The sequence below is a fragment of the Lontra canadensis genome, unplaced genomic scaffold (assembly GCF_010015895.1).
Source record: "Lontra canadensis isolate GAN:19392208 unplaced genomic scaffold, GSC_riverotter_1.0 scaffold43, whole genome shotgun sequence".
Classification (NCBI taxonomy): Eukaryota; Metazoa; Chordata; class Mammalia; order Carnivora; family Mustelidae; genus Lontra; species Lontra canadensis.
Window position 1 is genome coordinate 4,322,863 of NW_022631037.1, and position 26,722 is coordinate 4,349,584.

A 26,722-nucleotide genomic window follows, 5' to 3' on the forward strand; every position below is an offset into this window, starting at 1 on the left:
AAGAATCTCATGGAAGCTTTTATCAGCTGCTTAGCTCCTACCTGGCTGCAGGAACCTGCTACGTGGCCCTCCAAAACACTACATGCCTCAGTTTCTCTGTCTGAAATGGAGGTGCATCACAGTCCAGCAAGAAGGGAAGGTGCAAAAGGACCATAACAAGGAGGTGCTCAAGAGTTAAAGTCACCGAATCCCCTGCTTCACACCACTGCGCTGGGGCACCTGGGATCTCAGTTGGTTACGCAACTGCCTTCAGCTCAGGTCATGATCTCCAGGTCCTGGGATCGGCCCCACATCAGGGTCCCTACTCAGCAGGGAGTCTGCTTCTCCCTCTCTCTCCACCACTCCCCCTGCTTGTGCGCTCCTGCTCTCTCTCTATCAAATAAATAAAATCTTAAAAATAAATAAATAAATAAAAATAAACCGCTGCCTTGCAGCGGGCTTGCAAAGCAGCTGAGAGCAGGGGCTCTGGGTCAAACAGGCGGGGTTTATATGCAACTAGGGACTCTGGGCAGCTGGGTCCACCTCTGACCTTCCTAAAGATTCAACGGCACATGCAGGTGCAGCACGGGTTACAGAATGGCTCAGGAAGCACTGGCTGTTTCCACCAAGAACGTTTACACGGCCTGGGGAACACAAAACTCATTGCACCAACCATGGATCCTCAGATCCCCCCACCCCCCTTCAGGATATCTGCCCAGAGTGCTCTTGGAGGATGGCTCCCAGCTGTCCCTTCATTCAAGGATGTCCTCAGGGCAAGCCCAAAGTCACATGTGCTTCCCAGGGTGGGCCGCACCCTGTGAGGGATCAACATCAGGGGTAAGGTCAGTCCTCTGACCCCGACTGGGGCCAGCCCTAGCTTCAGGATTCCCAGGGCCTCTCAGATCAGCTTCTCCCTCTGCCCATATGCTGCGGACCCAAGACAACTCTCACCTCCCTCCCCTAGCTAAAAAAGCAAAGTAAGAAAAACTTGGACACTCTCTCCATGAAAAGGCTAAAAGCCAGAATCCTACGTCAGAGATCCTGGAGCTTCTCAAGCCCAGCTCCCCCACGCTGCAGAGGATGGACCTGAGGTGTCAGAGTGGGTAGGAAATGTGTCCCGGCCAGGCGTCAGGGAGCAGCAGGCTCTGGAGGGAGGTCCGCTCTAGGCGGAGAGGGAGGGAAGACTGCACACAGCTGTGTGAGTCCCATGCTGAACCACCTCCTTCTTGCTTCCATGGGGACGTACATCCTGGGAGGGCTCATTGTCTTCTGTTCCCCTGGACTCTTTCCCAGGGTGCAAGTAGCTCCAAGTACAAATGTAACATAGGAAGAAAGACGGGCTGTCGTTTCCGTGAACAGATGTAACTGAGGGCCACACTGTCCCTACGGGACGGGGTGGGGCGTCGCCACTGTGGGGCGAGAGGACACTCAGCCCTGACCTCTGGCTCACAGTGGCAAGAGAAGTGGGAGTGGGTTCTGTGAGCCCAGCGGACCGGACTCCCAGAATCCCAGGCCAAACGGTGCAGCCTTCCCGGATGACGGTGGTCCCAGCTCCAAGAGCACACGGGTGGTATTCAGAAAGCCTGGGTCCAGGCTGCCCCACAGCGCTGTGCTGAGAGCTGGATGAGACGGTGCCGGGCAAGCATGGGGACCGCACCAAGGGTTAATGCTGGGCACCTCCTTAAGAAGAAAGCCGGCAGCCCTGCCAGCGGGAAAGGTGTCCTTAACTTCTGCCACTGCAGCACTTTGTTCTTGATAAGATAATGGGAAACAGGAAGCTGAGGAGGTGAAGGGAAGGTTGGGGCAAGGTGGCTGCGGGAGGATTTTCTTTCTTGTGCTTATCACCTGATTCCAAATGCACATTCCAGCAGGCCAGGGATGGGGCCCACTGTTCCATATGTAGGATTTGTGCTTCTGTGGTGACATGGTCCTTGGTTGTTGTTGTTTTTTTTAAATTCTTTCCCCTCCTAAATGCTCTGAACCACTTAAGCACTACCCCACCATCAGAACCCAGTTCAAAGAGAAATGCTCAGCTATTTAGAGGGCCTGGAAAGTGGGGTGGGGAGGAAGCTCCTCCCTACACGGAAAGAACACCAGGGAGAAAGTGTCTGTACAGGAGGAAAGAGGAAGCAGGACGTCAGGGCCTCCTTGTTGAAACTTCTTGACACACTTTCCTTCCTGCCTTCTCTCCCCCACCACCAGTGGGACCCCCCACCCCACCCCTCCCGGGGGTTCATCGACACAGGACAGCTCTGAGGGTGGGCAGCCTGTGAGGTCGGACCCAGCCCCACGCTCAGAAGGGCTCCACTCTGAGTTTAACACTTGGCTGTCACCTTGCAACTTTTTTTTTTCTTTAAGATTTTATTTATTTATTTGACAGAGAGAGAGAGATCACAAGTAGGCAGAGAGAGAAGGGGAAGCAGGCTCCCCGCTGAGCAGAGAGCCCGATGTGGGGCTCGATCCCAGGACCCCGAGATCATGACCTGAGCCAAAGGCAGAGGCCTTAACCCACTGAGCCACCCAGGCGCCCCTCACCTTGCAATTCTTAATAATTTTTTACTAAGAGGCCCCCACTTTTCCTCTTGTTCTGGCCCCATGAAATTATTCAAGTCCTACATCCACGACGGGAGTCCTCCCCCTGGTAACTGGCTGGGGGCAGGATGGAGCACACACATGGGGCTGCGCCCAGCCTCCTTCCTGCCAGTGCCCCCCAGAAGTCCTGATGCGGGAGGGAGAGCACTGCCTTCCCTGGAGCCACTCTGAGCACAGGGCCAGGAGAGGAACCTCCCTCCACCTTGAGGCAGGAGTCACGGAGGGACCCTGCCCCATCACCACACCCAGGGCCCTAGAGGAAGGGAAGAGGTGCCACCCATAGCCAGAGGCCTTTGGGTTAGAACTATGGGAGAACCTCCTCCCACACCGCCTCTGGGGCTATGCCCAGGGTGCCCAACACCCTCAGCATGAACCCGCCTGTGTCTGCTACTAGCTGAATAAAGTGGCATGGAGTCACCAGCCTGGGGGTGGGGGTGGGGGCAGATGACGCGCCTCCTTCCAGGCACTGCCGTGAAGGCTGCTTGAGATAACTTCTCATCCCCTCCCAACACAGGGCCCGACCTGGAGCAGATCAAAAAGCCCTTTATCGGTGGATATTCAAAAAAAGAGTGATAAAGGCTGCTGCCACAAGGCCACTGGGGAATCTTCTGGGAACAGGAATTCTAGCACTGACCACCACGGCTGCACTCAGAGGGGCCTCGCCCACCCTGATAATAAGCAGATGAAAACACTCTTCTTAACAAGTCTGTCCCCATGTGGAGACCACAAAGGAGCAGAATTTGAAAACAGCAGTCCTAGGGATGAGCCCCTGCTCTGACCTGGGGTGTGTCCCTTACCCTTTTTAAGCTTCCATCACCTCAGGCCCAACACTGCCCCGGACACTGAATACAATAATGATAAGAGCTAACCCAGGAGCCACTGATGTACGGGGGCACTAGACTCTCCGAACAACCCTACGGGGAAGTACTCCTATTATCCCCATTTCACAGATGCATAAACTGAGATCCACAATATAAATAAGTTAAGGGATTCTCCCAAAGTCACAGGGCTGCTGTGAAGATCAGATAAGATAATGCACAGGGAAGCAGGGCTCGGAAAACCCCTCCCCCACCCTGTAAGGATGATGGCGGAGAATAATCAGGAAATGACCCTCTCTGCCCGCCCCCTCCCCTTGCTCTCTCGGCTCTCAGGGTGCTGAGCAACTCAGAAGACAAAGCAATCATTCCACACGTGTAAGCTCTTCTTTTCTTCCCTCTCCTTCCCCTACTCCTCATCCTCTACCCTCCCCATCCCTTCCCAACACCGTACACCATTGATGCCCCAGTTTCCCATCCAGTTTTCCATTTTCCCCTCGGAGGACGCTGTTGATGGACGCCCAGGAAGCCAGACTACAAGGCACACTCAGGACAGCCCCTCCTCCTTCTCCCCCCACCCCCTTCCTCTTTCCCTCAGCCTGCCTGCTCCCACCAGGAGAGACATAAAGTCAGAGCTCGGTAACTGCTTCTAATCACAGGTGACAGCAAGAATGTAAACAACAGAAGAAACATCTAAATGCAATCCAAGTGGCAAGGAAATATCGCTCACTCTGGCTCCTCTCAAGAACCCTGCTTCCTGCCACCTCCCTTTCGAGGCTCTGCTCTTTAGCGCCCGGTTCATAGGAGCCCCAGAAACCAGGAGCTTCCAGAGAACAGGAGATGGAACGCCAAGTCTTAACCTTGGACTCTACTACCTCTGGGAGGATTTTCTAGACTCGTCCAATTTTCCGTTTAAAGCAATGATTTCAACATGTTCCTTTCTTGGGGAGGGGAGGTATGGAGGTCAGAAACCCCTCCGACAATCTGTTCAAAGCGAGAATGTCTCCCAAGGACAGCACAAACTTAACACATTTTGTGCATTATTTCAGGGGTTCACAGATCCCCAAGCTGAGACCTACTTTCTAAAATGTGGATAGGACAGGAAGAACACAGGAGAAAAAAGGAGTAAGTGTGGAGCCTTCTAAACATTCCAGACGTGCATACAGACGCTGCCGAGTCTACAAGCCCCCGTACACATCGAATAAACTTACAACAAGGGTATTCTTTTTTTTCTTTTCTGGCTCTTCAGACTGACAGTGTGCTTCTAAACCACCTCCTTCAATGCAAACTGAAAGGTCAGCTGAGTAATTGCCATGAATAATTTCCACGTGGATCGCTTAGTGCTCAAGCTAAGACTAAGAAAGCCAGGATCAGAAAAGAACATCGGAACATAGGTTGGGCGTGGCTGATTTTTAACTGTCAGAGGGTCTGGACTCTTCGTGCTGTGGTGGCCCCCCATGATGAATACAGATGTTCAACAGCTGGGCAGGCAACCAGCAGAAGTGGCCAGCTTCTTCTGCAGGGGCTCTTACCTCTGTGCCTGTTGGTTGTCTTATCAAACATCAGCATTGCATCCTCCACCTGCAAAACAAACCGAAGGGAGGCTGCTTTAGGAATTTTGACAAGACATGCGAAATACTATAGGCTGCTGGGGTAGGGTGGTTTCTGTGGTCAAAGTCATGGATACTCATGAAAATTTATTTGAAAACAAAAAATGAGAAAGAAAAAAAAATCACCATCTTTCTGCCTAGAACCGCGGTTGACAACTGATATACTTCCCTTTCGTTTTTGCCTTTAAAAAAAAACAAAACTCATGCCTATTTTAATATAGCTTAAATCATACTGTATATGGAATTTTCTCCCCCCTTTTTTTATATGATATTACAATACTGCAGGGGCACCCGGGTGGCTCAGTCTGTTAAGCGACTGCCTTTGGCTCAGGTCATGGTCCCAGAGTCCTGGAATCACGTCCTGCATTGGGATCCCTGCACTACAGGGAGCCTGCTTCTCCCTCTGCCTCCCTCTCTCTGTCTCTCATGAATAAATAAAATTATTTTTTAAAAAATACTACAAAACTGCAAATAATTCCCAAATGACTATGTCACAAATATTATCTGTTTTTTCCCCCAATTTTTAAATTATGGTTAAATACACATAACATAAAAATTGCCATCCTCCCTGTTCTTTACTGTATAGTTCAGCGGTCCTAAGTACATTCACAATGTTCAACTACCATCCCCACCACTCATGTCTGGAACTCTTTTCATCTCGTAAAGCTGAAACTCTACCCTATCAAAAATAATACCCCCCCATCCCCTTCATCCCCCGCCCAGTCCCTGGTACCCATCATCCCATCTTCTGTCTCTAAGACTGTGACTGAGGTCCCCCCATCCCCCAGGGCAGACATTCCAAGACCCCCCATGGTTGCCTGAAACTGTGGAAAACCCAATACACACCACCTTCCTTCTTGGACACACATACCTATGCTAAAGTTTAATTTGCAAACTGGGCACAGTAGGAGATTTGACAATAGCAACGCATAATAAAACAGAACAGTTACAACAATCTGCTGTAATACAAGTTATGTGAATGTGGTCTTTCCCCAAATATCTGGTTGTAACGTCACTGACGAAGAGAGATGATAAGATGCCTAAGTGATGAGAGGAAGTGAGGTGAATGACTCAGGCAAGTGACGCAGCCTTTGGCTGCTATGGGTCGTCTGAGAATCCACCAGAAGGAGGAGGGTCACCAGCATTAGGACCACGGTGGACCGCGGGGAACTGAAGCCATGAATGGAGGGGAGGGGGGCCTATGGGATTTCATAGAAGTAGAATCACACAGTGTCTATCTTTCTGCGACCAGCTTGTTCCACTCAGCATCATGTCCTCGAGGTCCATCCATATTCCACTGCACGTATAGACCACGTTTTGCTTACTCATTCATCCGTCGGCGGACACGCAGTTTGAGTCGTGGTGAATAAACATGAAAGTGCACATATCTCCTTGCATCCCTGTTTTCAATTCTTTTGTGTATGAAACTGCTAGATCACATGGTAACTCTACTTTTAATTTTTGGAGGAACTGCCATTCTGTCTTCCACAGTGGCTGCACCATTTTACATTCCCACCCAGAGTGCACAAAGGTTCTGATTTCTCCACATCCTGGCCAACACTTGTTATTTTCGGGGTGTTTTTTTTTGACAGTAGTCATCCTAGGGGGTGTGAGCTATTGCGAATACGATTGACTGCGGCATACAGTTACTTAACTCGGTTATCCTTCTGTGGATATTTAAACTTTTTCCAGTTCTACACAATGGAAATTTAATGTCTTGATTGCTATGGGCTGAACTGTGCCCACCACCCCCCAAACTTGGATATTGGAGTCTTAATCCCTAGTATCTCAGAATGTGATTGTATTTGGAGATAGGATCTTTAAAGAGGTTATGGAGTTAAAATGAAGTCACTAGAATGGGCCCTGATCCAGTTCTGACTGGGGTCCTTATACACAGAGGGACTTTGGATCTGGTCAGATATAGAGGGAAGACCATGTGAGGACACAGGGAGAAGGTGGCTGCAAACCAAGGAGAGAGGGTTCAGAAGAAACCAACCCTGCTCATCTTGGACTCACAGCGTCCACAAGAGTGAACAAATAAATTTGTGTTGTTTGACCATCCAGTCTGTGGTCCTTGGTTAGGGTTGCCCCAGGAGAATACCGCACTCATGCTAGGACCTTTACAAACAGATCGAAGAGGAAAAAGCACCAAAGCCATCCTCCGTCTCTCTTCCTCTTTCTCCCTCAGTCTTTCTAGGCATCCTGCAACCCTTTTGGATATTTCTAGCAATAAGATTTCAGGATCTACACTCAATTCCTAGGCAGATCTCAAGAACATCACTATTACTGAACCTGAGTTGGCTTTGAATTCCACTCCTTGTACTTAGGATCCAATTCTTTATTCTTCGACAGAATACCCATCTTTAGTATAGATATTGTCCCAGCCGGTCAGCTACTCATCTGGGCATGGTACTCAGTTTGGCCAGGTGAGAGCCGGGTCTCTTCATTCAATCTGTGCCCAAGACTGTCAATAAAACTACAACTCAACCCATGTGGTCCTGGACAAAGCCGCTAGCCAAAGGGCTCTGAGCTTGGAGCAATTTCAGTTTGTGTGTGTGTGTGTGTGTGTGTGTGTGTGTGTGTATGCGCACGCACTGTGGTTGGGAGGGACTGAGCACTGTTCATTGGAGCTCAAAGGTTCACAAATGAGTTTGGGGGCTTGCGCTAAGCCAGCTGAGAAATGGAATCATAGGCTATTCATTCTTCACTCCTCCCAGACTACAATCTCTGATGGAGGGGAAGACACTGGGCAAAGCAATAAAACCAGGTTTAAAATGCTGCCTCCAGACAAATCAAATCTATTTTTCTAGATGCTATCAAATAGAACAGGGGGGAAAGCAAAGTCAAGGTAAGAACGGAAGAGGGGGTAGGCAAGCCAGACGCAAACCTAGGGACTGGCCTAGCTTAAAAAATCCCTTCCGGAGTCAGGGCCCCCCTTGGTTGCTAAGCAACCGAGTCTGAACAAACAGGCTCCTGGGGCCTTCCCCTTCTGGTCCCCATTTCTAAAGTCAGTGACTGGTAGGAAAATGGCCTTGCATGGTTACTGCTTCACCAGCAGGGAGCTCCTCTCTCTCGGCCGGTACCAGGCTGAGGGGAGGAGGTGGTGCTAGGGTGGTGATGGGGTGCCTTCACCAGACCCTTCTGCAGCCAGGCAGGCTCGATTGTTCCCCACCCTCCGCCCCCGCCCAGGCACCTGCGGAGGCCACACACACCACAGCTGTCTACCTCCGTGCACCACTCAAGCAAAACCAGCAGAAGATCAACTAGTTTGTTTGCACACAGAGCAGTCACACTCGAGCATATGGTCCCGCACACTCAGACCCCAGGGCCTTGATAAGAATTCCAATGCCTGTGGTGTGGGTGGGTGCGTGTCATGCAGGTAAACGTGACATCTGTTTCACACCCATCTCCACATTTTCTAAGACGTTTGCCAAGTGCTTATTTTGAGCTAAAAATGCCTAACAGTAAGGAAAACAGCCTCCCTTCTGTGTTGGCCATGTTTTGGTATTGAAACCCAGATCTCCTTAGGAAATAAATATTTTGAATTTAAAAAAAAAAAAAAAAGTATTTTCAATGCTCCCCCTCACCCCCACCCCTCAACAGGGTGTAATTGGCTCCGTCTTTTCCTTCCAAAGTTTGGATGTTTTTCGCCGCTACCCTCCCAACATTCGTTCCATCCTGGGGAGTGAGGGGGAGGATCTGTGTATGTTTTTTAGGGCAACCATTGTCGTCAAGAACAGAGCTCTTTCCTCTCCAGTCCAGTCGCACAATGGGACTTCGCAGAGACCTCCTGAATAGATAAAATGTCAGGGCAAAAGAAAAATTCTATTAGCACTTTACAAAATAAAACATCTGAGAAATAGCTAGAGAGGAAAGAGAAAGAAAAAAAAAATCAATATGGATAAGACCCGTGCTGGGGGGGGGGGGGGGGGGGGGGGGTAGCTGGTGGAGAAAAACTTTCCGGCGATTGCAAAACACTTATTAATTCAGAGAAGCCATGAATGCAATGGAAATCTGGCAGAACAGCAAGAGCTGAAACTAGGAGAATTTGAATATACAAAGACTGGATAGAATGAAAAACACGGCCTCGCATACGGGGCTGTTTCTCACGGTTCCCTGTGAATCAAACAGAAGCAGCCTGTCTACAGCACGGGGTCGGGGGGGGGGCGAGGAGCACAGTCAAGGTAACCCACATTTAATGCTAGGGAGAGCAGACTGATGACTGTGTCCGTCTGTGTGTCTCTCTCTCACACACACACACACACACACACACCCAGGTAGATTGGTTGGTTGTGCGGAGTCATCAAGTTCAATGTGAACCCCAGACCTCATTTGGGGACGCTAGGTAGGACACAAAGAGTTGGGGGGCCGGACACAGGGATTTTTCTGACCTCAAGTAGGAAACACCATTAACTCTCGTTAGATGTCTCCTCAAGACCAGCGCTGGTATTTATTTTGTGTTGACAGTGCCCCTTCCCAGGCTTATGTATTTCCTTGTACCAGAGGTGGGGGCCCATGGGTCTAGCGGTCTTGGCGCGGGGGTGTCCCTGGAGGCATCGAGAAGGAGAGGAGATATCTGAACCTCATCATACTCTGTCTCACATCCTGGCATGCGCTCAGTCTGTTCTGAGAGAAGGAGCTCGCTCCAACTTTGAGAGACATGCCTTTTAATAACTTAGGGCGGGTTCAAATGCCACCTGGCATCTTGCTGGTACATCTTGGTGAACGAAAAGGCAAGGTAAAGTAACTTTGAAATAAGATGGCTGGGGATGCCCTCCTGTTTGTGTCAGCACCAGTGAGTCCTGAATATATGCTTCTGCCTATCACCAGGTTCAGACCACACTGTAACCTCCTCAGAGGCGTGTACCACACATACAGCCCATCTGAGAGTCACAAAGCTACACCATCAGCCTCTCTGGCCCATGGGGGTGGGGGCAGGGCTTCTCAAACTTTATCCACGTCAGAACCACCTGGCTTGTCCGAGTCTCCTAGACCTCACCCCTATAGCGTCTGAGGTTATGGCACTGACATTTCCAAAGAGCTCCTGGGGAGCACTTATGCAGCGGCAGGCCTGGGGCCCCCACTTTCTATGAGAAATAAGAACAAAGGTTGGAGGCACCAGACGCGGCTGCTTCTTGCTCTTTCTGCACACATCAGTGCTCTCAGTACATGAACTCAAATTTCTCCTCCAGAGGCAGCTGACACACTTCCGCGTGGCAAATGTCCTCCCTTCTTTGTCCCTTGTCTCTCATCCATTTATATCCTAAGACCCTGAAAATAACGACAGTAGAACCTATGATGCACAAGATGACAAGAAGAGGGACATCTTCGTGACAACCGAGCTGTCCCTGCAGCCAGTGTAAGAAAAATGTGGATGCTACCAGGGTGATAGAAACTTTCCTTCTAATAGATAAATTCCAGCTATGGTCTACATCATCCAGCCAACTTGATCTTGATTAGAAAACTGAGCTAATGTTAACTTTATTTATTTTTATGTGATATATATTTACTGAGCATTCACTATTTGCAGAGAATTGGTCTAAGTACAAATAAGAGGCATGTTATACCAATCCCTGGTAGACTGCTGGCAATAATGGCCCCACACCCTTTATTCTGTAATTTTGCAGGTCCTCTGCCCAAAGAGGCAGAGTCTGCCTCTCCAACCCATGTATCTGAACTTGACTTCTCATGGTCAACAAAATGAGAGAGGTATGCCTGTTTTGGGTCAGCCCTTAAGAGGGTTTTTGTGTTTCTGCTTGTTTTCTCTTATACCTCTGCCATCACCAAAATTGGGCATGCCCAGGCTAGCCAGCTAGAGGATGACAGGCATGTGGAGCTGGGCCAAGTCCCCTCTGCTGCCACAGCCGAGGATAGCCTAGATGAGCAGATAGTTAGTCAACCCCAAACCACGCAGGTGAGCCCAGCCAAGATCAGCAGAACCACTCCCAGTGGACTCAACACAGGTGAAATAAACAGCTATTGTCTGCCGCTGAGGTTTTGTGGTTGTTTGTTACACAGCATTCTTGTGGCAATAGGTAACTTGTACATGATCCCTGTGTTTTGTTTTGTTTTGTTTTTAAAGATTTTAATCTACTGGAAGATACTCATCAGTCTCAAAGAATACTAGACAATGAACAAAAGCAAGAAAAGAATTGGAACCGGGTAAAATGTGGGACATGGGCTGAGTATGAAACTGTCAAGATACACACTCCAAGTGGACTACAGGTATTAGGGTGGGAAGGACTACTTCGAAATCTCACCCCAGCAGCTAGGTTGGAGACAGGGATCCTAGGAGCGCCAGGAGAAATTGGCAACATGTTCCTCACTAAGTGAGCACCATGAAAATCGGCAATAATTAGCACTCAAGTCAGTGGGTGATGCCTCTCTAATCCTAATTCATTTAATGAATGAGCGAACCCTCTTAGTCAAAAGGTTCATTGTGAGCCAGGCATTCTTGCTGGGTGAATTTAGAAGTAGCCATTTGGTACTGACCCTATCCAGAGGTGGGATTTCAGCCAGCCCAACTCATGTGATGCCTGAAGAGGAAACCTTTCAGGTCACAAAGCAAAGAAGCTCCTAGAAAGAGAGGTCAAAAATTCTGTTGGTCAACTCCGTTGGCTGAAAGTTGGGAGTCCAGAGTGTGCCCTCAGACCACTGTTTCTTCTGCCTGCAGTTCCGGCTCCCCAAGGACACAGTAGGGGAGTGATGCTGATCTGGGGACACAGAAAACTTGTCCCCAGGAGGAATCTACCGGGAACGGAGTTACTGGTACTAACTCCACAGGAGCTGGGAGGCAGTGGAGTGCGGCAGGCAGCGTTGCACAGAGCACGGGTAGGATCCAGGTTCTAATCCAGCTGCACTGGGATCTTACGGAGGACAAGCCACCTCCCTTCTCTGTCCTTAGTTTCTCATCTGTAAGAGGAGGAAACGATGAGATGGCCACCTAAGATCTACTGGTGAAGACTAAGCCCAGACTACTAACAGAGACCACAGAGCCCACTAGGACAACATCTACAAGCATCAAATTCGCCACTGGTCTTTCACAAACTCTGTTTGGTCAAGACGTTCCAGAGCTTTGCTGTGGCCAACACACTCTGAGAAACTTCCCACTCCTCTTGGGATCCAAATACGTACACCCACATGCCATACATATCAAGAATAAAGCAGGAAATAGCACTTCAAATGATCCTTAAATTATCTGGTCAGACACAGGAGGGAGAGGAAAGGGAAAAAAAAGAAACCCAGCTCTTCATACTCCCCCAGAACAAATGCCCTTGAATTTTGCTTCCTGCTCCCCCTCAAACACTTCAAGAGTTAGTTTAAATAAACGCCCATAAATGCGATACCGTGATACTGTAGTGCGTAGGGCTTAACGGACCTTATTATGCTCTAGAAACTCAAGGCACTAAAGTCACAAGAGTGGAGGCTCGTGGAGGAGGCGGGATTGCACAGGACAGAGGAGCTGGAGACTGAGGTTGCCCTACCCAGGACCGTTTCAAGACATGGGGTGGCAATGCTCTCCCCTTCCCCTCCAACCTGCCAGACAGAAGCTGCTCCTGTCCCCAAGCTCGGCCGTGGCATCTCCGTTTATTGCAATGAGACTTTTCGGTATGCTCCAGCCTTGCCAAGAGGGAGGCTGGTCTGCCTTTAATCACTGCCCAAAAGAAAGGTGGGCAGAGGAAAAGGAAGCAGGCTGGAAGATCCCATTAGTTTATGCTAATTTTTTAACTTCGACTGATCCCCAGGATCACCTGAAGAACTTTCAAAGCTCAGGCTGCTGAGGCCACACCCCGACCTGTTCAGTTGGATCTCTGGAAGGGGGAGCCTGGCAGAGGAGTGTTCAAAGCTCCCTAGTGGTCAGGGGCAGCAAAAGCTGAATGGCTAAAGACAGCTGAGGGGTGTGTGTGTGTGTGTGTGTGTGTGTGTGTGTGAGTCAGTCAGTCACAGAGCAAGCTGGCAGCAGAGCTGGAAGGGGCTGAGGGATCCCAGAAATAAACCTTAAGGAAAAGGGGCACCAAATAGGGCTTGGGCTGCCTGTAGATTGGACGTCTACCCCTGCCAGAAAAGCCCGGGGTGGGCTGCTCCTTTGTCACAGGCTGCTTTTGGGGAGCTCTCCTTGCTTTGTCTTGGTCTTAGGACAAGAGAGTCAGAGCTCCATCCTAGAAGCAGCTCGGCTTAGCCAAAAACAGAACAGAGGGCTTGAGAAAAACTAATGACACCGGTGCTCCTCTCCCATCGTCACCAAGATTTCCAGCAACACTCTTACTGCTTTGGTCCTCACAACAATCCCTGGAGACAGGGACTAGTACACATCCCTCTGTTTCCCTGACTGTCCCTGAGCTGGTGGGAGCTGGGCCCAGGACTCAGCTACGGGGCTCAGAAGTCCGAAATTCACCAGGCCTCTGCCTGCTTGCCCCTCTCAGATTCTTGTCACCGCCTTGCTGCAGGCACGCAGGCTTCTCGGCCACGGCCCCCCGACCTCTGTGCATGTTCCCCCACGGGACTGCCGCCATCGAGGAACTCGGGGCTTTGTATCCACGGCCCCTCTGCATGTTTCCCTTCATTCCAAGGGTCCAAAAATTCTAGGTTGCATTCTCCTGAAACAGTTTAACTCATGCCTACCCTTTTAGCTGACTAACAAGAGAAAGAGTCTGCTGATAAGTCTTCTAAACTATTTTTTTTTTTGGAGTAAAATACACAAAACATAACATTTGCCATTTCAACCATTTTTTACTGGTACCCAGTTCAGTGCATTAAGTACATTTCCTAAACTCTTACTAGAGGATTCCCAAGTATGGCCAGAAATTTCAATCCCCATTGGCAAGACTCTTCTTTACCAGCCCTCTGTTCCCCTCCTTTTACTTCTTTCTATTCTTGTGGGCTCAGTCCATTTTCCCACTTAACTTAGCAAACGAAACACACCCCAGTGTGGATCTGACAGCAGTTACGAATTTAACAAACGGACACTTGCCCCCTGGGAACAGAAGAGTGTGGGTTCTCTCAGCAGCTCCCTCCTGGACGTTAGGCATTTTCTTTACCTGAAGGCAAAGCCTCCTGCTCAGAGGTTCTCACGGCACAAGCTAACAGCGGACTCTAGGTTCCGAAATGCCTCTCCTCCACCTTCCCCCAAGAAACGATTATTGTAATAGCTACCATTAATGGAGCTTCACAGGCAAAGGCAAAGCTCATTTAATTATCAAAATAGCTCAGAAGGAGATATTATCACACCCATTATGCAGGTGAGGAAGTCATGCTTAGGTGACCTGCCGAGGATCACACCAGCGGTAACCAGTATGGAAACCAGAAGCGTCCCTGCATCTTCCCACTGGTGTCCCTTAATGCTGTTCTAGTTTTTGAGTCCCTAGGGCTCAGGGTAGTGTCACCGGATCTGAAAGAACATACAAACACCGCCTCAAAGCTCTACCAGAAAACTCATAGAACGGATGAGGTGAACCAGGAAGACAGACATGTGTTTCCTCACAAGGCCTCGGAAGACGGGTGTGTGCTGCGGGAAAAGGCCCAAGAGGGGCCTCTCCCTTTCAGGTGGGCAAACGCAGAAAAGCCCACAGATCACTGAGCTGTTCCGCGGTCACACTGAGTAAGCTGGTGGCAGAGCTGAAGCGGCAGAGGGGTCCCGGAACCCTAGTTTGGGGCTCAGCCCCTGTGAGTCCCTGGAGTCCCTAACGTGCAGGACGCTGCCATCAGGACAGACGCTGTTGCTGCCCTACCCCCCGGCTACCTCCTTGCAGAGCCGGCTCGGTGGACGCTAACGCCCGTGTGCTCACACATGCACGCACCCAACTCTGTGCGTTTTCCCCCTGCCAACGGGCCACACCAAGGGACAGCCAATCACAGAACCAGTATGTCCTTGGGAGAGCAGTCCCAGGAGGGCCCCTCTCAAAACCAAGCAGGGAAATCAAGAGCCTGTGTGAATCGTGGTTGGGGCGGGGGTTCCATTTGGGGTGAGCAGGTGAAGCGGGGTGTCCAGCACCCACTCTGGAGGAGGGTGTGGCAGGAGGCTCTCTTGGGGGGCAGATCCAAGTCAGGGCTCAAGACAGGAGGTGGCGAAGGAAGGGGGGCGGTGGGAGAGGGATACCAAGAGAGAGCTGAAGGAGAAGCAGTTGGTTCCGGCAGGCGTGACAGCTGTCACACGGAAATGGCATCTGGCCTAACGGCCTCTTGTGAGAGGTGCCTTCGAGTGGCGGTCGCTGCGCTCTGGAAATGCACGGCCTGTTTACAGCACGGGCTGTGCGTGCGTGCAAGTGTGAGCTGTGAGGGGAGGGGAGAGACTGCCTAATGCTCCTGTCTCCCCACTCCAGCCTCTCCCCATCAGGCCTCACCTACCGTGAAAAAGGCCCAAACCTGCCAGCTCCAGAGGAGACAGGCAAATCATTAGTGGAGCACTGATGTGCCGTAACACTCTCTTGCATTCCCATTAAACAAATACTAAACTGCTAATTGCCAAAATAGATCTCCAAGACTCTGACCGAACAGGGGAAGGGTTTATAATTACCAAGTGTGAAAATGCACAGCCTGTAAATAACCACCTCATCTGTCCTAATATGGGCTGATATTGATGGGCATGAAATAAACATCAGGACCAAATGGAAAAATCAGCCACATCTCCTGTGGCCAATGTAATCTCGAATGGTGACAAGCATAGCTACAGCTGTACGCTTGGGGAGAAGGGGAAAAAGAAGTTTTGCAGGCTTGGAAAGCCTAGGTCCCAAACCTGCTTTCAGTCCCTTGGGTCATGTGCATCTCCTTTCTGCCTGGAAAACAGGGTGGGTAAATGGCGTGGTTCGATGATGGGACAGAGGGCCTGTGTGTACCTAGGAAAGGCCAGAGTCTGGGCAGGAAACCTGAGCGCATGACGCTCTAGGACAGGGCTTCAGAGGCCCTCGGTCTGTCCCCTTTAATGGAATGGCCGGCGAGGATGGAGGATGAGGGAGAGGGAGAGGTTTGCCAAGATGACACATTTATTCAGTAAGCTAATATCTCCTAAGGCTCTACTGTCTGCCCAGCACAGAGCTGCAGAGGATGGATAAAAAGAATGTGGGTTTAGAGTGACCCTTGGCCTTTGAGACAGCCCATGCTGCAGTGTCTCCTCTCCCCCACTGCCCCCTGCCATTGGGACAGGAGGCAGACGGGACCAGCAGATTCCAGAGTCCCACCTCTCTCCCTGACTGCCGCCGATGCGGGGTGAGGTGATGGGCTGGAGGTCACAAGGACGTTGCTACTGGGTCCTGAAGCTCAGGCTCTTCTTCTCTGCCAGCCTGTGATTCTGAGAAATTCCGGCAGCCTCGCAGAGACTGTTGGTAACTGGGGGGAGGTTCCATCCCTCTCAGAACCACAGACTTGGGAGTTGGAAGCGACCCAGAGGTCACCTCTCCACTTCCCGCCCAGTGTAGGAATCCCTTCCCCAAGGCTCTTTTGAACCCTTTCTGGAGCTTCAAAGGCTCCGAGAGCGTCTCTGCCCCGCCCCCTCGGCCGCCTGCTCAGGCCCGAATTCAGAGCAGTGGCACTCAGGTGCCTGAAATAGCAGCTCCCTCTGATCTGAAGCCCAATTTCGGCAGGCGGCAGAGTGCTGTGAACCGCATGGCATCAGGCACCTCAACTAAAGCACCAAGGACCACCCACCCCAAAGCCTCCTAATGGGGCTGCGGGATCTGAGGAACCCGCTGCTCCTTCCCACTGAGGGGTCTGAGAGCCCATCTCCTTGGTCCCCCCTGGGGTCCCTGAAGTCACCCCAAGGACCAGCCCTGACCCGAAGACTTTACGAAATATAAACAAATTAAGGAAAGTCTGCACCACATACTGTTTTGAAAGGAACCCTACTTCATTACTTTTAAGTTCCCAAAGTGTCTTCCAACCATGGCTAAACCTACACTGCCAAGAACAAAGTTCACGCGCGGTAACGGGCTATAGGATTCAGTTACTTGGTGAAGTTACTTCTTGTTCAGAGAAGATCATAAAATCTCTGAGCTGGAAAACCCCCAAAACAGAGAGGAGTCCAGCCCGAGCCAGAGTGGTGGAGCATAAGGAGCCTGGTGTGGCACCCCAAGTCTTGAGTTCAAATCCCGCCCCCACCGTTTCCACCTATGCACATTCTTGGGCAAGGCTTTCCAAGGCAGCTCAGTTTCCTTGTGAGTAAAAAGGGTGATGATCGTTATTAACCCTCCGCCTAGCTTGGGAAATGGAAATTGTTAATGTAATATACAAGAAAGCTCTTGGTCAGTGGCAAATGACTGCCCTTTGCTATTGCCAATATGCAGCATACACCAGTGCCCCCACAAAGTTCCATCAGTTGAGGACTGCATAACGGGAAAACAGACTTTGCACCGACGACCACAAGCTCTGATTTAGAGAGATGAGTACAGACGAGTGAGGTTTATCCTCATAAGGGCACCTTGCTTTATGTACTGTGCTGTAATGAGTCGTCTGCAAATAAAGCATATTTTAGAGAGCGAGGGGGAACAGAAGAGCGAGCCGTGGTGCGTGCTACAACGAAGAACTCCTGGAAATAAAAAGAAACAAGCTACTGGGACGCAGCTTGGATGGATCTCAAGGGAATTATGCTGACTGAAAAAAGTCAATCTCAAAGGCTTATTCCATACCATAGGATTCCATTTCTGTAACGTTTGCGAAATGACAAAATGATAGGGATGGAGAACAGAGTGGTGGTTGCCAGGGGTTAGGGTGCAGGAATTTCTTCGTGGTGATGGGACACTTCTGCACCCTGATTATGGGGACAGTCACTCCAATCCACACACGCAATGGAATTCCAAAGAACTGTGCCTGTGCGCACATACGCCCAGCACCCTCCACCCTGTGCACGCACACACACACACACACACACACACACAGGGGTGGCTATTAAAACTGATGATGTACCAGCATCATTTCCTGGTTTTAACAATGTGCTATGGTTACATGAGATATTATCATCGTGGGAAGCTGTGTGAAGGGTGCACAAGGGCTCTTTGTACTATTTTTAATATAACTTACTGTGAGTCCTACAATATTTAAAAATAAAAATTTATAATAATTTTCTAAAAACCACAAGGGGGCTCATTATTTCAAGAAATTCACTAACAGATCAGTTTATAAGGCAAATAAGGATGCCCTAATTTCTCTTCATTTGGATAAAGTAGTCATACATAAGGTATGCTTATCCTAGGGAGATGGATCCCTTAACCTGTATCTTGTACTTGGCCCTGGAAAAAGGACTCTGAAATATTATTTTGTCACATGGGCATCTGTACAGGCAGTCCCCACTGCCCCCGTCTCATCACCATCCCTGTACCCAGCAAACCTGCAGCGCCTACTAGAGTAACTAATAAAAAATGAATGTACAGGGACACCTGGACGGCCCAGTCAATTGAGGGTCAGCCTTTGGCTCAGGTCATGACCCCAGGGTCCTGGGATCGAGCCCCGCATCAGGCTCCCTGATCAGTGGAGAACCTGCTTCTCCCTCTCCCTCCACCTGCCTTCCCCCTGCTTGTGCTCTCTGACAAATAAATAAATGAAATCTTTAAAGAGAGAGAGAGAGAGACAGAGAGAGAGAGGACTCTAAGTGCTTCCTGATTGAGTTTCAGAAAGATTTTGCAGGATAAAGGAAAAAACTTTAGACAGAAAAGAGTCTCATGTCTAGTGGTTTCCAAAGTTTCTTTTTTTAAGCCATCAAGATCCTCTCTTTCATTTTTGAAACAGAGATATTATGGGTCTTGGGATTTTCGTGGGAATGTGGTTATCAACACTCCTCGTAACTGTAAATGAAACTGTTAGCAGCAGCAGGAGGTGACCAGGGACCTAGTGAGTCGGGGTACGTTGTCTAAAACGGGCACACCCGACATTTCAGTCGGCAGACACGCTGTCTGGGATGGGGTAACCATGATGTCTGACAGATTTTCTTTCTTTCCTTTTTTTAAGGTCCTGCTAGATTTTATTTGCACACGTCATCTTACGGGCGGTTCACTTTACTGCACTTCGTAGATATTACGATTTTTACAAATTGGTTTGTGGCAACCCTGTGTACAGCAAGTCTACCGGTGCCATTTTTCCAAGAGCATTTGCTCATTGCGTGTGTCTGCATGATGTTTTGGTAATTCTCACGATATTTCAAACTTTCCCATTATTCTCATATTTGTTAGGGTGAGATCTGTGATCCGTGGACTAGGACTCGTCAGGAGCTCAGATGGTGGTGAGCATGTCTTAGCTTGTATTTCTAACTATTATATTCTTATATTTTATAAATTTCATTTACCCATTAAATGGTAAATATATTTACTTATTTATTAAACACATTTAACTTATTAACTTATGTACATTTTACATATCTGTATCATTTATATGTTTTGAATAGAAAAGTAATTTTTTTAAGTAAGGTATGTACGGTGTTTGTTTGGACATAATGTACCGCACACTTAAAGACTGCAGGATAGTGTAGTATAGTGTAAGTGTAACTTTCATAAGCATCAGAAAACCAAAAAATTCCTTTGACTTGCTTTCCTGAGACCCGCCATATCTCCAAAATGCGCCCATCATGAGGTGAACCTGGGGACCCCACATTCCTGCCGCTGACCCCTTCTGGCCCACTCCCAACGTCCAAGGAATAACTCAGATCTCTGCAAATGAGTATGGACAGAAAAACCAACCCTCCCACTTAATCCCTGAGCCATACAGCTCCTTAAAGGGTAAAAAAGAAGGGAGGGTGAAAACCCTCATCTACCCTTACAAAAAGAAAAAAAAAAAAAAGTACCAATTCAAGCTGCTTCAAGACCCAACAAGCATTTTTTTCTTTCATTTATTTCTATATCAACACTCTGAAGGATAAAGATCTTTCTCATTTCAAGAGCTGTCAATTTGCTTTAGTGCCACATGTGTTTCATCTGTTTGACGTAAAGAGGAATTACAAAGCCGGCAAACGAAATAATGCGCTGCAATCTAACATATTTTGGCAATTCAAATTGGGACCAGGGAAAAAGGAAATTAAACAGGGATGACAGGCCGCACAGCACACCTGGGCTGGGCCCCGCCGGCCCACCCAGCCTCTTCCCGCTGCTCGGTAACTTTGTGATTTGATGAAGTCTTTAGTTCGTTGCTGCAAACTGTACTATTTGCTGCACCCTTAATTCCTCAAATCATTTATACATGTTGCACAACTCATACAATATTTTGCTTTCTGAAGCAGAAAAAACCTCTTTGCTGCTGGGAAACTGTCAGGTGCTGTTACTTTAAATACCCCTGTGAAAGAGCACAGAAGCCGGTAGCCCGTTCCTAGATTTACTGCCCTTCCCTGTATAAATGAACAAAGACAAATGCTTGCCACAAGCCAGACTGTGAGAAAGCTTTACCCCATCAGGCCCAAGGGGTCCATTACAACGAACTTAATAAATAAAAGGAAGCCTTCATCTCCTCTTGCGGTCCTCCTCTGCCAATGAGGACGCCCCATGAAGATTTTTTGGTTAATTCATTTACACTTCTTTTTGTTTTTAATTAAATTGCTCCTCAAACTGCTCAGATCTGTAATTTCCCCCCACTTTAGCTCAGGGCTGGGGATTTTTGAGAGAGTGACGGGAATTTCCACAGCCAGGATGCCTCAGCAGACCTCAGGTGCTCTGTGACACTCAGGAACCTACCCTTGACCATGCTGTAGGAGAACCACAGGGGCTGCTCAGAGGCTGTGAGAGCCCAGGGGACTGGACTCCTTCGAGCTCCTGGAGTAAAAGGATCCCCCCGCCCCATTCCCTACCCTGTCCCCGCCCCCCACCACCACCAATTTTAAATCAAATAGTCGATGGAGAAGTGGACCTGTGGTACTGTCTTTGGCAGAATCCCATCTGACTCAAGGTCCTTTCTTATGCCAATGATGCAGGTACCCACAAACAGTGTCTACTGAGGTGCCATTACCTGGGTCCCAGCGCAGCTGCTGAGACAGACGCCCCTTGGCAAAAAGGAAAGGCCAAAAGCTTTGGGGTTCTGATTAAGGGTTAGATTCTGGCGCCAGTACTCACTGGCTGTGTGACCTTGCGCAGGTTTCTCAACCTTTCTGTGCCTGTGTCTTCACCTTTAAGTTGTTACCTACGTCAGAATGCCTTTAGGAGCATTAAGAGAAGTTCGCTCACATGTAGCCTTCTGGCACACATGAAGAGCTGAACAGCCATCCTTGGTCACTGTCACCTGAGTGAGCGGGTCAGGAGGAGATGGCTGGTGTTGCTCATTGTACCTCAGGCCCTTCCTAGTCCAACCGTTAGGCCCCTGATGCCAAGTGAAATCAGAAACCACGGAGAGGGTGGCTTTTCCCGAGGATAAAACGATGTGCTTGATCTGGTCCAGATCTCTACCATCTGTCCAGCCCTCCCTCCAATGGGGGCTCAGAAGTGTGGAAAACCAGCTGAGAGAGAGACACATAGGCCACGGCAAGCACGTGTATGCATGGCCGCCGCTACTTGAAACCACGTCCTCACGGACACTCTTCAGCTCCTAAGTTCTGGGGTGAGGAAATGAACCCCAGAGGTCGCTCGCCCTGTCCCTGAGGGGCCGCCTCTGCCAGACAACACCACGAGACAAGACCATCAGAGACCGCGCCTTCCATCCTTGGCCAGGGATGGACCCAACAAACCCTAACTCAGAAAGAAATTAGTTTGGAACAGGGGGTGGTGTAATCTCTAGAATTCATTTATTCATTTTTTTAAAAAGATTTTTGTTTGAGAGAGAGAGAGCAGGAGAGGGGAGAGACTCAGAAAGAGGGGCATAACTCCCCTCTGAGCAGTGAGCCCCATGCAGGACTCGATCCCAGGACTCCGGGATCATGACTGAAGCTAAAGGCAGACACTTAACTAACTGAGCCCCCAGGCACCCCTATTCATTCATTAAAAAAAAAAAAAAATTGTTCAGTCAACACACATTTACTATGTCTACCCTCATGAGCACAAAGACGGTCAAATGAGGAAGACCCAGCTCTGGCCCTGAGGTCCAGCAGGGCAGACAGTCACTGCTGGGTTGGTGACAATGCTCCAGGGCACAGCCCCCTACAGGACGCACTCAGACATTCTGCAGTCTTCAATCATTCATTCCTGGTCTCTGGGGCTCAGGAAACTTGAAGTAAAAATGACACTAACTTAGCAAGAGGAGACAGTTTGTTGCGGATGTGGTGGGAGGGTCTTCTAGGCAAAGAGCCCCCAGGGGCTGGAGCCGTATAAGCCTGGAGGGACAGAGAAACCCAGGCCACCGTCAGGGCAGGGCTGGCTTTTCAGAAGGAGCCAGAGGACCCAGAAGGAAGTCAGAGCGCCCACAGACAGTCCTTGCCAAAACCAAGCTCCCCAAATGGACTGGGGGAAGACCCGACGGTGCCAGCTGAGGCTCAGGGGTCAGGGGCTTCACCCTCTGCTGCCCCCACTTACACGAGGGGTCGGGGCAGAGCCTGTGGCCGGCAGATGGCATCACCCCAGGAAATGGCATCACGATGAACAACAGAGCAAGGTGGGAAGGAATCTGCCTCCTCAAGCCAACGCCAGACACAAGGAGCATCCCTTGGGGAATAAACGGGGGCATTCTGAGCTGACGGCCCTGGAGCCCCACGGCCTGGAACGCCGAGGAGCTCCCACATCCTGCAGGCCCCATCTCAGGCCTTCGCTAGGGAGAGAGAACACTTTTGGCTCAATGAGCCTCTCCCTTGACTCAGGGTGTGTAGGGGTGGGGTGGCGAGAGCGACTTGATTTATTTGAGTGAGTCGATCCCCACTCTACTTTTTATTATCTTCGTTTCTTGTTCAAAGTGTGTTAGCCTGGATTTCTTCCTCCACGGATCAATACACTTAGGCCTGTGTTACCAGGCTGTGCTCCTACTAGAGGGGGGGGGCTCCCCGGGAGCAAGGACCCTTCTCTGGGGGGCTCAGGATGCCATGCGGCTGACATGTCCGGCACTAGAACCGGGAATCCGTGGAAAATACCAGCGGCCCCATCCTTGCCTGTCTGTGGTGGTGACATCCTCCAGCGGGTCTGGGCTGAGCAAGACAAGACCCCCGAGCTTCCCGTCCCCACACAAAGATGAAAGAGGGGACCAAAGCATCTGTCTGCTGGATGCAGCGGCAGGCACACCTCCGGGAGAGCGACATACAGAGCAGCCAAAGCAGGATGAGGGCTGACCCTGGGACTTAAGCTGCCTGCCTCCTAATCCCAGTTTACGTGCTGAGGCTAAAGCCAGGGAAAAACGCAATGTACCATAAACCTATTTTTTTTAAAGGTACTTCCGGATGCTCGTACCTGCCCAGCCAGTTCCTGCAGCCTCAGAGCTTGTGTCACTTTTAAAATTGAGAAGGGGGCAAGGAAGCTCAGCGTGATTTATGACCTCACACTGGCTGAACCAGGCCCTGTGAGCATCTCGCTCTGAAACATCAGTGTGGGAAGAGCTGGGAAGGCCACGTGGAGGTAAGCACCGTTCCCAACACCCGCCAAGGCCAGCTCACCAAGCACACTCCTCTCCCAGGACCATCCACGCCAGCTCCCGAAGCAGCTGCTGGGAACCCACCGCCCGAGGGGCTGCAAGTCCCAGGGACCTGAGTCTGAAAGAGCAGAGGAGGCCTCCGTTCGAGAACAAACGGACAATCAACCAACACGCCACCAAGGTAACTTTTCTGCCTCCCGCTACCCTGGTTGGAGAAGAAAATCGCAACAGACACCTAGAATCAAAGGACAAAAAACAGCGGCTTATTGTGGCAAAACGAGGTGCTAGAACAGGAGAAATGGAGAAAACACCATTTGGCCACAATCTTCAGGCACGGCTTCCCAGCAGATGACGGAACGGAGCCAGATCTTGAAAGATGGGAAAGTTTGGAAAAGCCAGAGATTTTGGGAAAGCGTGTGCATGCAGGGGGAAGGGGGGCGGGGCGCCGGGGAACCACTGTGTTAATATTGGCGGGTTCATTTGGTTGGAAAAGCCTTGGGTCTGGAGATCAAGGAGGAGCAAAAGAAACCAGGGGGTCCACAGAGCATCAATACTACCAGGATTCGGCTCCCATGACTCAATCTCCTTCCCTGCGTGGGCGGGCTAAAGTGGGGGACGCATGCCCCCCCCCAGCACTCCCCCACACGCCTTTCCGCTCAAGAGAGAAATATTTAAGAGAAACACTCTCTAGACAGCTGAAATTTTTCCCTCGCCAGCCCGACTGAGTTATTTATCTGAATGCTTCAGTGAGGTTATTTTCAGACTTCCACATGAAATAGTAATACTTAACACTTCCGACTCATCTCCCGAGCAGGTTTCAAAAGTCGGCTCATTGATGCTCCCCCCCACCCCCCTGCAAGGAGCCAGCACTCTACCCCATCTCTCAGACTGGAAGATAGAGGCAGGGCTGCCCAGGATCCCTGGAGATTTCTTCGGTGAAGGGCATCAGACCGACCTGACCCAGGTGCCCTCTCACTTGGACCCCACGCCATTTCCAATGAGCAGGACTCTGTGCTTAGCATGTAGGCCTCTGTTCTCCAGGGCCCGGGGACAGCCCTGCAGCCCCATAGCCAGCTGGATGCATGTCTTTCTCGCAGGACACTCCTGCCATCAGCAGTGTCCCATGTCCCCCGGGTCCCAGTTGTCCCTCACCAGCCCAGCTGGGCACACTAGTGTATTGGCATGAGCCCAGCTTCCCTTCCCATGTCACTCCAATCCTGCATACCTGAGACCATCTAGGACGAAAGCATCCCTTTCTGGGACAAGGTATGGGCTCAGAAGGAGGCCTTCCAATTGGGTTTACATCTGTGGTGTGGCTTTTCCTCCCTCCCTAAAAGGAAACAACCCAAGACTTCTTCACAGCCAGCATCATGTCCTTCAAGTCCTACAGAGGACTCCACACTGTGGCCCGCAGGTGGATTTTGCATTCATCACTTCTTAAATGAGATTGTAGCTTCCTGTCCTTTGAGTCTTCCCTTTATTAGTCATTTGTGTAGCCCATGGGTTGATTTTCCCCTGGGCAGGATGAGGAAGAATGGGCTGTTGGTGTACATACCTCAGCTTCTGGACACTGCAGGGGCCAGAAGTCTGGGGAGTCCATGTGGGCGAGGGCAGCAGATAAGGGACGGTGTGGTCACGGCAGGTGGCCCAGGTGGAGGCAGACTCTGGTCAGTGCTGGGACTGCATGTCCCTTGCGGAGGCCTTCCTAGAGCTGCTTGCCCATCACTGCCCCCAGAGGAGGCTCTAGGCCACCAGGTGGCTCTTCCACCATCCTGCCCTCCCCCCCCCGCCCCCGCCGATGTTCCCAAATACAGCCACCGCTGACATGCAGCAGGAGTTTCAAAAGGCCAACTTCTGCTGTCCCCACGCTGAATCTTCACTAATTCATAGACGACCCTAGCCTTTTATCTAGTGTCAGCTGGCTCGGTCCAATGTCTAATGTGCAGTAAGGACCCAATAAAATACAACCTCCATCTTGTTGCTTAATAAATGAACACATCGGGATGGGTATCAAATGGTCATTGTCCCCTTAAGAGAGCTCCCAGTGGAGAGCCCTGTCTTCATGCACTACGACTTCGAATATTTTTTTGGTGGGGGTGGTGGGGGGGCAGGTTTGGGGATTCCCTTCCAGTTGGTTCTCAAGACATGCAAGACAACTAGTCTTATTATTTTATAGTCCTGCTGCATTTTGGTCCAAAAACAGCATAATCAATCTTGGCCACAAGTCATTTGGAGCTAAGGCTGGTGATGGTTTCCAAAAATCACATCCACTTTCAAAGGCTAAAGATTTATCACCAGTGAGGATATTCAGAAGAAAATGCCACAGAGTCTGAATATGACTTCACAGTGAAAGCTTTGAAAACGCTCAGAGCAAAGGCGAGATCTTTGGAATAAGTACACAGACTCCCACTTTGAAGAGGACACATTGCATTTGTAGGAAAAAGCACTGGGCTTAATGCTTCTAGTCACTGTGGAGGGAAGAGGGAGCGGGGAGAGAGGCCAGAGGCGGGGGTGGGAACAGGCAGAAGAAGAGAGAAATACGGACAGATAGAGGGAGACAGAAACCGACAGAGAGAAACACACATACACACAGAAATACAGACGGACAGGAGAGACAGACTGAGAAAGACTGATTCATCATGAAAGGCTTCTGGAGGTGAAATGAAAGGAAGTGAAATCAGAAAGGATGTTCCACAGCCTCACAGCAAATGAATTATGGATTCAGCTGTAAGGAAACATTCACGGTCTCAGTGTACAACAGCATTAGCCTCCCCAGGATGTGTTTACGAAGCACCAGGAGGTTTGTGAGTCTGGGCTGGACCCGCACTTGCTTGCAAATCACTCTAAGGACCATCCCCACCCCCACCCGGGCCTCAGCACACATCCTTTCCATGCATTTCTTAGCTGTCAGAGATCTGCCTTCCCTACCTAGCGGCCCAGGCTGACCCTTGTGCACGGAGGAGGACACCAGAAGGTTTCCCCTCAACAGACTTGAGAGACAAAGCCCAGCTTTGCTCCACACTAATCAAACAGGCTGAACACATCCAGATGTTCTAACAGCTCAGGAAAGCACGACAGAGCCCCTCAGACCACTCTGGCTGGTCTGGCGAGCAGCCTTCTCCCTACACCAACCCCCACCCCCGCCTGCACGGGGGCCAGAGGGGATCTTCCAGCAGAACAGCTAGTCCTCAGGGCGAGTGAGATGACATTCCCACTCCCAGGGGACAGGGCACTATACACAGAGCAGAGAGAGGGTCCCCGCAGCCAACAGAAGAAGGG

At 50.2% G+C, this 26,722-nt stretch overlaps 1 protein-coding gene across 11 annotated transcripts in view; it reads right to left on the reverse strand.

Annotated features, from left to right (window-relative positions):
• The window catches only part of MSI2 (musashi RNA binding protein 2), a 385,267-nt gene that overhangs the window by 131,923 nt on the left and 226,622 nt on the right, over positions 1–26,722 (reverse strand). For all 11 annotated transcript variants that reach the window (XM_032871987.1, XM_032871986.1, XM_032871990.1 and 8 more), the window contains one exon: positions 4,919–4,967. In XM_032871987.1, coding sequence (XP_032727878.1) covers positions 4,919–4,967 — 49 coding nt within the window. The remainder of the gene's footprint in view (positions 1–4,918; positions 4,968–26,722) is intronic.